The 12,619-nt window shown below is 41.6% G+C and overlaps 1 protein-coding gene across 1 annotated transcript in view; it reads left to right on the top strand.

Moving 5' to 3' along the window:
• The window catches only part of LOC127659262 (high-affinity choline transporter 1), a 28,170-nt gene extending 15,961 nt beyond the window's left edge, over positions 1–12,209 (top strand). Inside the window, exons 4-9 of the mRNA XM_052149001.1 lie at positions 3,089–3,244; positions 3,375–3,523; positions 4,135–4,278; positions 8,398–8,551; positions 9,943–10,160; positions 11,023–12,209. Coding sequence (XP_052004961.1) covers positions 3,089–3,244; positions 3,375–3,523; positions 4,135–4,278; positions 8,398–8,551; positions 9,943–10,160; positions 11,023–11,673 — 1,472 coding nt within the window. The 3' untranslated portion in view covers positions 11,674–12,209. The remainder of the gene's footprint in view (positions 1–3,088; positions 3,245–3,374; positions 3,524–4,134; positions 4,279–8,397; positions 8,552–9,942; positions 10,161–11,022) is intronic.
• The last annotated feature ends 410 nt before the right edge of the window (positions 12,210–12,619 follow it).

Raw genomic sequence — 12,619 nt, 5'->3', positions numbered from 1 at the left:
GCAGCTTTGTTGAGTGCCGAGTGCAGGGGTGCGTGTGAGATTACAGGCAAGCACACTATCTCCGTAATGCTCGCAGCATGAGCTGGAGAAATGTTTGAAACTGTATAGACAGTGTTTACGGGTGGGGGTGCATACATTGCGCCACTTTCATAAAGCTTCCCGTTCTTAGCGGGGAGTTTCTTGGATCGCGCGCCGCATCTGTGATGCTCGCGGCATGGGCCAGAGAACTGTTTGAAACTGTATGGGCAGCGCTTATGGGTGGGGGTGCATATACCGTAGTAGGCACGCGCGCCATTTTCATAAAGCCTCCCGCTCGTGGCGGGGGGTTTTTGGGCATGCATACAGTGTTTGTGTGTAGGGATGCATGCATGACAGCTGGCACGCGCGTTATCTTTATAGTATTTCCCGCTTTTACTGGGGAGTGCGGGGCTTTCCACGACTTTGTGAGTTCGTCGTGAACTTCGGGGAAGAAAGGGGAGGGTCTCTGTCGAGGGGCCTGCCGGCGCCCTTGCAGGAACCACTCGTCCAGCCGGCTGCGGGCGGGTTCTTCCGGAGAAGACCAGTCGAGCCCGAGGTCTTCCATGGCTTTGGACAGTATGCGGACGATTTCTGAGTCCATGCTGGTGCCCCTGCTCGTGTCCGCTAGTGTCGCCGGCGCGGGGTCGAAGGCCGAGCCCGGCCAGTCGTCGGATGCAGCGTCAATGAAAAGGCTGTCATCCTTTTCAGACCCAGCGCTCTGGAGGGGTGCTGGTCTGCCTGCGTGAATAGAACTGGCGGCAGGGAGTCCTCGGGTGGTGGTGAAGCACGCGGAGACTGGCCCGGCGTGACGTCACTGAAGTCCGCGTGCTCTGGCGGCCTCCGTGAGCGGCGCTTTTTCTTGCACGGCTCGAACAGAGGGGATGGCAGCACGGTGGTAGCAGGCTCGTTCGCGGCGAAGGCGGCAAAGCAAGCGCGCAGCTCGGTGAGGCCCAGGGAGTCACATTCGGGGCATCCGCCTCGAGTGAGAGCAGCTTCTGCGTGGTCAGGTCCCAGGCAGCGAGCGCAGATAATGTGACGGTCCCCGTCAGGAAGAGGGCCTCTGCACGAGGCGCAGGTCGAAGGCATTTTAAACAACGCCTCGAATTTGCTCTTTACTAAGGACAAAAAAGCGTCGCAGAGGCGAACACTTGAAAAGTTATTGCTTAGTAAAGGATATAAGGTGATGCGCGCCGGATGGCGTAGCAGAAGGCTTTGAAGGCGGCTGAAGGCGCCGGCGTCCTCGTAGCAGTCCTGCTGTAGGCTTGTCGACGGCGGGCGAAAAGACTCCAATAATCCAGAGGATCCAGCGAAGAGAAGGTCTTTGCTGAAGGAGATTAAATCTAAAGAACTCTCATGATGGGGCGCCTAATATATAGCCTTAGCCACGGCAATCTTGGCGGGCTCTGAGCGCACGGGCGTGAAGCGCGCTCATTGGTCGCGTGTTCAGAGTCGCCCCGTCATTGGTTCGAGCAAGTTGCTGCAACACAGCCAATGACCGAGCTGCCTCGCTCATTGCTGTCTGCTGTGCAGCTGCAATGCGTTTTACATAAAGACTTCAATATTTCTCGAGAAACGGAGTTTTCCCATAGAGTAAGCTACTTACGCAATAGGAGAGACCTCTCGAGAGGGAACAAGGAAATTAGCAGGTTTACTCTGAGATGCAGGTTCTAGTCTCATGGAAATCAGGAAATAATCACATTTGCTCTGACATGCTGGTTCTTGTTCCTTGAAAACTAGGAAATAGTCACATTCACTCCAAGATTCGGGTTCTAGTCCCAATGTAAAAAGTAATACTCACTTTTACTCCGAGATATGGGTTTTGGTCCCATGGAAACCAGGAAATAATCACATTTACTCTGGGATGTGGGTTTTCGTCCCATGGAAAACAGGAAATAATCTTGTTAAATCCAAGATGTGGATTTTGATCCCATAGAAACCAGGAAATAATCGTGTTCATTCTGAGATGCTGGTTCTAGTGCTTTGGTAACCAGGAAATAGTGATATTCACTCCAAGATGCGGGTTCTAATCCCATGGAAACCAGGAAATAATCAAGTTTACTTTGAGACATGGGTTCTATTCGCATGGAAACCAGAAAATAATCATGTTTACTCTAGGATGTGGATTTTGGTCCCATGAAAAACGTGAAAAAATCTTGTTAACTTCAAGATGTGGATTCTGATCCCATGGAAACCATGAAATAATCATTTTCTCTCTGAGTTGCTGATTCTGGTCCATTGGAAACCAGGAAATATTCAAGTTCACTCCAAGATGCGGGTTCTAGTCCTATGGAAACCAGGAAATAATCACGTTCACTCCAAGATGTGGGTTCTAGTCACATGGAAACCAGGAAGTAATCACGTTCACTCCAAGATGCATCTTCTAGTCCAATGGAAACCAGGAAATAATCACATTTACTCTGAGATGCGGGTTCTAGTCCTTTCGAAACAAGGAAATTATCACATTCACTCTGAGCTGCAGGTTCTAGTCCCTTGGAAATTAGGAAATAATCACGTTCACTCCAAGATGCAGGTTCTAGACCCATGGAAACCAGGAAATAATAAAGTTCACTCAAAGAGTTGGGTTCTGGTGCCATAGAGACCAGTAAGAAATCATGTTAACTTTAAGACACGGGTTCTGGTGCCATGGAAACCAGGAAGTAATCCTATTCACTCCAAGACATGGGGTCTGGTGCCATGGAAATCAGAAAGTAATTGTGTTCATTCCAAGACACGGGTTCTGGTGTCATGAAAACCAGGAAATAAGCAGAGATCCTAAAATTTAATATTTACTCCACTGACAGTTACGTTTAGGTTTTGGTTAGGGATAGAGTAAATACAATTTGCATTCATGTTGACTGTATTACATCTTTTTCAACCCGCTTTTGGCACCACCTTGTTTACATTTCATCCTGGAAACTAGTCAACAAACTTCAGTTTCAGCCACAGGGGGCAGTGCTTCAAATTTCGTTAAGTACCGACCAATTTCAGCAGCAGAACTTTCAATCACTGAATTTCCAGTTTGATCAGTCTGTTTGCTGTACAGTTTTCAATTTCTCTTTTCTTCTGTTAGGTGGCTTATTCTTTGCAAAACCCATGCGCTCAAGGGGTTACGTGACTATGCTAGATCCCTTCCAGCAGCTCTATGGGAAGAGAATGGGTGGACTTCTCTTCATTCCAGCTTTACTCGGAGAGATATTCTGGTCTGCTGCTATTTTATCAGCATTGGGTATGACAACACTTTGAACACTAAATATCACTTCACCGCTTCACCTTTATGAAATGTATAATTTATCTGTGCTAAAAATGTATTTTATACTTTATTGATAGCAACTTAAAATTCTCTATTCTCTGTACAGGTGCAACACTGAGTGTGATTGTAGACATCAACATCAACATGTCTGTTGTGATATCGGCTTTAATTGCTATTTTCTACACACTGGTGGGTGGACTGTATTCCGTTGCGTACACTGATGTCGTTCAACTTTTCTGCATTTTTCTGGGTTTGGTGAGTCTTTGATTAGGATGCATTTATACAAACATGCAAATATGACAGCTGGCAAGGATGTAACATTTCCACACAACTAATTAAATCATTTTTAATTATTATGAACATGACAACAGCATTACTCAGACATGATTAACACTCTAATAAGCTAATTGTGTCTGCAACAAAATCATTGGTTAATGTGAACTTAATTTACACTGCACAGATCAATGCTTTTGGAAAATGTTCTCCACTCTAGCCATTTTGGTTAGATGTTCCAGCATGCTTAAAATATTTCAAATATGTCATGTTAAGGTAATTGTTGAACATTTGTCTGTGTGTGTTTGTGTGTGTGTGTGTGTGTGTGTGTGTGTGTGTGTGTGTTTGCGTACATACATATAGAAAATCATTACTGTATACTGTATGTATGTACTATATGTGTACATGTATGAACATAAACTATAATAATTCCAATATAAGAAAAACTACATAAGAGACACCGGTAAATGAGTTAAGGGTCTGTAAATGACCATGAGAAAATGTAACATTTTCTTTCTGTGGCAAATGTGGAATTTGTTCAAAATGATGAAATAATTATTTTTCTTTTGTAATTTCCTACATGTCTTTTTTAGTGGATGAGTGTGCCGTTTGCTCTGTCTAACCCTGCTGTGTCAGACATCGGTTTTACCGCTGTAAACACAGTGTTTCAGTCACCGTGGCTGGGTGAGATTGATCCATCTGACGGTTGGATGTGGGCTGATAACTTCTGTCTGCTTGTGAGTGTGTGAGAAATCATAAACACAAAGGGTCCTATTTTCAAAGCTCTAGCGCTAGTCATATGTGCAAAGTCAATGTGCATGGGCATTACATTTTCGTATTTTCGTGTAAGCATGCACTAAGTCTAGGTGCAAGTGGGTTTAGTGAAATTGCATGTGCAAAGCGCTAATGGGCTGGGTCAAGTGCAAAGAGTTTCTTCTCTGGATATTTCACCATCTGGGTCTTATATATTGTCCATTTCCTCAAGCACCAGCGAGTTGTAGTGTAAATGGGCTGTATGCAATGTATTAGAAGAATAGACATATGGACTTTTTTTTGCATTATCAAAAGAATGTCTGGCACATTTCTGTGACAGTGACACGCTCCTATTATACACATGGAATATGTGGTTCTCATCAGGACTGGAATGTAAATTATGGCATTGTCATAGCCATGAGTGGGCCTGGGTGGGCCTAACCAAGTCAATCCAATCATTGTCTTATGCCCCTTATCTACCAACATTCAAACGCTTGCTGGCCTCAAACCACCAACTACTAACATCAGAGACTATTGGAATAATGGCAGCATAAAAGCTTTCAAAACAACAGCAGCTCAAAAACAAATTTAGATTTCTGTCATTATAACAAAGCTATTTATACACCTGATGGCGATCAGGCATGTTCAGTTGCAGCAGCTCCAACCACTTTATGTTCATTGTGTAATAAAATATTTGTAACAACTTTCATATACAGTCAGGTCCATAAATATTGGGACATCGACACAATTCTAATCTTTTTGGCTCTATACACCACCACAATGGATTTGAAATGAAACGAACAAGATGTGCTTTAACTGCAGACTTTCAGCTTTAATTTGAGGGTATTTATATCCAAATCAGGTAAACGGTGTAGGAATTACAACAGATCCCTCTTACCTTGCTATCGCAGCAGCGTCATCTCTCCCCTGCTATAATGAGAGTGTAAAACGATCAGAGAAAAAAATAATTATTTTTATTGACATTAAAACTTACTAGTCATACATAAAGACAATACATATTTCTGTCAGTTTTATCCATCATTTTCATCTGTCTAAAGACAAGGCAGAAAATTGGGCTAGGAAAAAACTACCAAAAATGGTTGCCAGGATATCAGAAAACTCAAAAGCAAGATAAGTGAATAATGAGTCTTTAATGAAAAAACAGAGGTTTGGGGGGGAAAATAAACAAAAAACTGAATAATATGACTGTAGGATGCTGGTTGGCAGTGGTCCAAAACATAAAGAGAATTCCATATGAAATCTTTAATTAGGAACTCGGCCAGTTCTTGAGGCAGTCTGGAACACAGTTCAATGGAAAGGAGGAGGCGAGAACCGTCTTAACAGTATAAATAATATTTTAATAATAAACTTAAACAAAAAGACAAACACACACAGGTGTCAGGCTGTAACTCTCTCTCTCTCTCTCTCTCTCTCTCTCTCTCTCTCTGTTGCACTGCCGTTTCTGGTCGCCTTTATCCTTCTCGGGCTTAATCAGCCTAATTAGGGGCCGGGTGTGTGGAATCATGGCCCGGCCCTGCCCTCCATCCTGCCACATTCCTCTCTCGTTCTCTCAGGCCGGGAAGCCCCCACCCCACCCCTTTTCCGGGGAGGGCGCCGTCTGCCAGCAGGTCATCCCCGTCTTCCTGGATCTGGGAGGGGACAAGGGGAGGGAAACAACAATAATAAAAAAAAATAACTGCTGGACTTACACACTGTAACAATGATGTACCAACCAAAAGCACAGTAATAATATTTCAAAAGAGAGGGAAAGGCCAACGCGGAGCGGGAGAGAGAACATATTTTTATTACTCGCCGGTTCTCCGATATGCCGTAGCCTGGTCCTCGGTCACTCCACCACCCTCTAGTGGACGATAGCCATGTCTCCCCGGGCAGATCGGAGGCAGTCCACCGGCCCCTAGTGTATGGAATGCATTTTTGGTGGACGGAAGAGGTCTCCCCTGCCCCTGGCAGTGGTCCTCCCACTCCAAGCAGTCAGCCAGGAGCCCCTCCCCACTCGCGGTCGGAGGTTCTCTGTCCCCGCTGCATTTTAGTGGATGGTAGGGGTCTCCTCCTCCCTGGCAGCAGCCCTGACTGCTCCAGGCAGTCGGCTAAGAGCCCCTCTTCCCCTAGCGGTCAGCGGCTGTTCCTCCGCTCTCAGGCAGCCAGGCTATTCTCAGTCACAAGGCCTCCTGACGTTCCATATGTTTCGCATGCAAAATTTTATATTTCTGAATGTATTCAAACATGAGTATTGTTGATTAAACGTTAAATATCCTTAATCTAGACAAACTTTAGTGGCAAAATGTCCAATATACACCCCTGGCTGGAAACAATTAGCTTAACAATAAAAACATTTAAATATAAACAAATTTAATAAAAAAAATCAATAAATAAAACATTTACAGATCTCACGCAATCGATAATTTCTCTTGGCCAATCCACCCAAATGTTTATGCCTATGCTACTGAATTATAGAGTAATGTAAATATCATTAATCAGATTGATCAAGGGATATTTTTTCTTTTTTTGCACTATATTCACTTCTACTGGTCAGTTTTGCTTTACAAATTTAATTAATTTATTGAAACACAAAAAACTTATAACAAAATATTTATAAATTACAATTACTCTTTAAAAGAAATGAAAATATAATCAAAATAACAAAATGGTTCTAAAAGTCATATAACAAATCCAAACATTTTACCCTCTCCAACTTCTTTCACCAGCTCCTTTTGCAGTGACATAAAAATCTCTTTACGACAACAGGTGGGAAAATACCAGTACAAACTAAACCATAAGTAAAATAATATAAACATAATAATAATAATAATTGAAAAATAAAACCATAACCTATACGGTAATCAGCAAGTTTAGGAACTTTAGACTTTAGATGTTAGATTTTGCACTGAAAACAGACATTGGTCTGAATATCGTAATGACCTGTTTCTCAGGAAAATATCAAATTGCACTTTGTTCTACTTCATTAAAATAAAATACACCCACAGTTTACGTGCATACACACTCAGAGTGCGCTAACACTCCTGCCCACAGCCACTCACGCTTTGCGCTGGCACAAAAATTGCGCTTAGAATTAGGACTCTTTCCAGAGCGTGCTGAGTGACCACAGTCAGGCTTCCTAAGCAACCAACTGACCCCGGTTGCTAGGGAGGGTAGAGTCACATGGGATAACCTCCTCGTGGTCGCTATAATGTGGTTCTCGCTCTCGCTAGGGCATGTGATGAGTTGTGTGTGGATGCCACGGGAATAGCGTGAAGACTCCACGTGCGCTAGGTCTCCGAGGTAATGCGCACAACAAGCCACGTGATAAGATGCACGGATTGACGGTCTCAGACACGGATGCAACTGAGATTCGTCCTCCACCACCCGGATTGAGGCGAGTCACTACGCCACCATGAGGACTTAGAGCGCATTGGGAATTGGGCATTCCAAATTGGGGAGAAGGGGGGAGAATATAAATAAAAAAGAAATTAGGGCTCTCATGAAAATTGTATAAGATGTAGCACATGGATATTGTGCATATCACTGCACTAAGCGCCGCCATGAAAATAGAGCCCAAAATCGTACAAACTCCAAACAGAGAACCTTGTCTTGTATTTCCCTCTATTTTACTTTTTTGGAGTATGTTTTTTGTTAGTCTTAAAACAGAAATGACACATTAAAGTAAAAAAAATAAATTCTGTATGAAAACGCCACAAAGACCTCAATTTAAATGTAGAATTTGAAAATCAGTAAGGTGCTGTAGTCAAATAAAAAAAAAAATCTAATCTGGTGAGAAAACATAGTTAAAACTGAAAATATGCAGTTGTTACCTCAATGATCAATTTTTGACCTGATCTGACCCTAAAAATGACCTTTGTTGGTGTAACTTAATTGAATAAAATTCAGAGTATATTCATTTCATTTAGATGTTACCACATGAAGCACATAGGTTACTGAACCTGACAATCAATTTGACTGTTTTGCAATAACAGTTTTGCTATTGTAAAGTTTTAAGACCTTATCTTTTTCTTCCTGATACAGTCCCCTGACAATTCTGTGAATATGCGTGCAAACATTTTAAAATATATTTTTGTGCTTTGTAGATGTTGGGTGGGATCCCATGGCAGGTGTATTTTCAGCGCGTTCTCTCTGCTTCATCAGCGAGTTATGCTCAAGTCCTGTCATTCCTTGCTGCTTTCGGCTGTTTAGTCATGGCTATTCCCTCTGTGCTGATCGGAGCTATTGGGGCATCCACAGGTAACATGCATGCTTAAAAACCTTAACAGCAATATTTTAGCACTGTTTGTGTGCTTTAGAGACCTGCAGCAGAATGTTGCTCAGAATATTCCTAAAGCTGATCTGTTTTACCACTAGTAATAAGAGAAGATGCGAGTTGAGTTCTCAGAGATGTGGGATTTCACAGCGTCATGCTGATGACTCCAGATGTTTGCTGTCATGTATATTTGAGGAGTTGTGCATTTGACAGAATCTACAGGGGCTTAATTAATGTTGTTGATCACAGGCTTGTGAATCAAAGTCTTCTCAATCAGCAGATGTTTACTTTACACCACCTCTAATGAATAAAGGCATATTCACAAAACACATCACACATCACTTCAAACATATTTTTACAGTTAAATTGTGCACATTATTTTAAACAAGAAATATTTTACTATACTATAATTTTTTTATACAGTAGTACAGTCTAAAGGCCTCGCTATAAAATGCATAAGTGTTTAACCAAACATTTACATACCCCGGGTCATTAACGATCTTCCTGACACCTGTATGTGTGTTTTTCTTTTTGGTTCAGTTTTATATTAAACTATTATTTATATTGTCAAGCCAGTTCTCTGATACGCTGTAGCTTGGTCCGTGGCAACTCCTCCACCCTCTAATGGACGATATCCACAACTCCCCGGGCGGACCGGAGGCAGTTCTCTGCCCATGGTGGAAGGAACGCCCCGCCACGTTTTGGTGGAAGGTAGAGGATGGTAACCACTCCAGGTGGTTGGTTGGGAGCCCCTCCTCCCCTCGTGGTCAGCGGCCGTTCCTCCACTTCCAGGCGGCCATTCCTCTATTTCACAGGCGGGCGGGCTCCTCAGCCCTCCAGTGGATGGCTGCGGCTGCTCCTTTGGGGTTGATGGCAGTGGTTAAAACTCTACTATGGCACATCCCTCATCCTTCCAGGGTTTCAGCACCAGTGTAAAGGGGTTAATGGGAAAGGAGGAGGTGAGAACCAGCTTGACAATATAAATAATAGTTTAATATAAAACTGAACCAAAAAGACAAACACACACACACACAGGTGTGGGGCAGCTGCCCGTAAATCTATCTCTCTGTTGCACTGCCGTCTCCAGTCGGCCCTTATCGCTCTCGTGCTAATCAGCCTGATTAGGAGCCGGGTGTGCGGAATCACGACCCGGCCACGGCCTCTGCACTGCCACAATACTGTATATACTATATATATAGTATGTATATGTTCTATGTACAGTATATAATAAATATATACTGTATATATATATATATATATTATCAATGTGCACTGATGATTTATTCACAATAAGATCAAGAACATGTATTAAGAAAGTTGATGTTATGTTGACTTTAATAAGAGTTATTATTGACTTGTTGTTTAATATTTTTAGACTGGAATCAGACGTCATATGGTTCAATTTCTCCAGTGGAAAAGGATGAATCTGATATGATCTTACCCATTGTACTCCAGCACCTCTGCCCGCCCTTTGTTTCCTTCTTTGGTTTGGGGGCAGTGTCAGCCGCGGTGATGTCATCAGCGGACTCATCTATACTTTCTGCTAGTTCCATGTTCGCACGAAATATTTACCAACTCGCTTTTCGTCAGTCAGTAAGTTCTTGATGCTATTAACCAAGTTGTGACTGCTTATGATCTTATTTTCTTACAGCAACCATTATTTTGTTTTTACATCGCAGTAAATTTAACATTTCTGTACTATAAAAAAGTAAGCAATTTTAACAGAAAGCCTGTAATATAATGGCTATGACAATATATACTGTCTATTTGCACTTTTAAGTAAATATTTTATTTATTTAGAAAATCATGCTTTATCATGCTGTATATTATATTCTGCTTTATCTTATTACAGTATGTTGGCTTGACTGTTATTCTACAGACTTGGTTTAGGGTTTTACAAATATCTCTAAATCAAGACCAAAATTTCTCACTGTAACTCGTCCAGCTTTCAAGTTACTTCCACCAAATGCAGCACAGATCTTCAGACTGTTCAGACTTGAGTAGCTATGACTTTTCTAACATATTTGAATGATGGTTTCCACCAGTGGCGGTCCGAGAAAAATCAATTTTACAAGGCAAATATATACATTTGTATCGAAAGGTCAAACCAATAAAAGATAACACTGGGTCTAAATCTGAAATATTATTATATGTTTTTTGCTGGCAATTATGCTCCAATACACATGCAGATGATTTCCTGTACCTGATATCTTAAAATGGTCTTGATAACTACAGATTTGTTATACTATTTCCACTCATCATTTCAACACTTTTGGAAGCTTTTTGAACTATATATATATTGTCTGTATATTACTGTAAACAAATTTACAGTGTGCAAATGTAAACCGCACGCTGAAGCATTGTAATTGCAAGTTACTCTAAGAAAGTTTATGTGAGCTGACGTATTTGATTTATTTAAAAAAACGTTGTTTGTTTTGTGTGTGCCTCTGTGCAGGCATCAGACCGAGAGATTGTGTGGGTGATGCGGATCACTATCTTTGTATTTGGGGCGTTAGCAACCGCTATGGCTCTCCTAACTGGCTCTGTTTATGGTCTGTGGTATTTAAGCTCAGATCTAGTGTACGTCATTATCTTCCCACAACTCCTCTGCGTGCTCTTCATCAAGGGTACAAACACCTACGGATCCGTCGCTGGGTACGTCTTCGGCCTGCTGCTGCGTATCGGTGGGGGTGAACCGTATCTCAAGTTTCCACCGTTTATCTACTACCCTGGCTGGGAAACCAGGGAGAAGGTGCACCATCTCACCCAGGAAGTGGAAATCTTTGTAGAACAGAGGTTCCCTTATAAGACAGTCTCTATGCTGGCTTCGCTCTTGAGCAATGCAGCTTTCTCATATTTGGCCAAGTATCTGTTCGAGAGTGGAACTCTTTCTCCGAAATATGACTTCCTGGATGCAGTAGTTTCCAAGCACAGTAAAGAAACGATGGACAAGACGACCCTTGTCACCAGTGACAACATCATTCTGTCTGAATTGGCACCAGTGAAGCCCAGACACGGAAGCTCTCTCGCAGGAACGTTTATAAACACAGACGTACTTACTGGCGAGGGAGACATTAGTCCAGACTTTAATGATGATCATGAGTAGAGGGTCTTATTTTCACATCTCTGATAAAAGGAGTGATTCTAAGATTTACATTGACATGTTGAAGACAAAATCACAGAGTAGAAACCTGGAACTGGAGGATATGAGGCCGAAGGGGGAAAATTGTGCAGTATTCATGGAATACATTTGTTATGACATGACACAACGTTTTGATGGTATGTATGAAACACGCTTCTATTTTTTATTTTTGTCCAGCTAAGAGAGCTAATATATTGATAAACCATCAGCCACTTATATAGTAATGCATAATTACTTATTTTAAAGGAACAGATCATCCACATATAAGTGTTGTAATGATTTACTCATCCTCATTTCATTGCAATACAAAAGGAAATATGTTCAAGCTGCTCTTTTACATACAATGTAATTGTAAAAAAAGATTTCACATAAAAGCACCATAAAAGTATCATAACAGTTTCATAAAATCGCTCCATTCGACTGTAATCCAAGTTTTCTGAAGCCAAATATTTTTTTATGACAAACAGAAAAAAATATAAGTCATTATTCATACAGCCTGATCTCATGTAAAGTCTATGACTGTGATAACATTTATGCAAAATCACATTATATGATTCCTTACAAGTATCACAACAGTGTCGATTTGAAATGTCCAATTTGTGGCGCTAAATGCGAATTAGTTAAACGTTCTTCCAAAAACATGACGTTTTGTAATTTTAATGCTCTATTAAGTTTTAAATGAACAAAACAGACCTCCCTACCCTAAACCTTAAAGCAATGTTCTGAGTTCAATACAATTTAAGTTCAATCCTCAAAAAAATTATTTTGACTCTACCCACTGTCTCTTTAAAAACAATTACAATGGAAGTGAATGTGGCCAATTTTGGAGGGTTTAAACGCTGAAATTTGAAGCTTTAATGTAATGTTTGTGGTAATCAGCATTAGCCACAAAACTTGTGTTGAGCCCAGA

This window comes from Xyrauchen texanus, chromosome 18 (genome assembly GCF_025860055.1).
Source record: "Xyrauchen texanus isolate HMW12.3.18 chromosome 18, RBS_HiC_50CHRs, whole genome shotgun sequence".
NCBI lineage: Eukaryota > Metazoa > Chordata > Actinopteri > Cypriniformes > Catostomidae > Xyrauchen > Xyrauchen texanus.
This window is presented reverse-complemented; position numbering and strand designations above follow the sequence as displayed.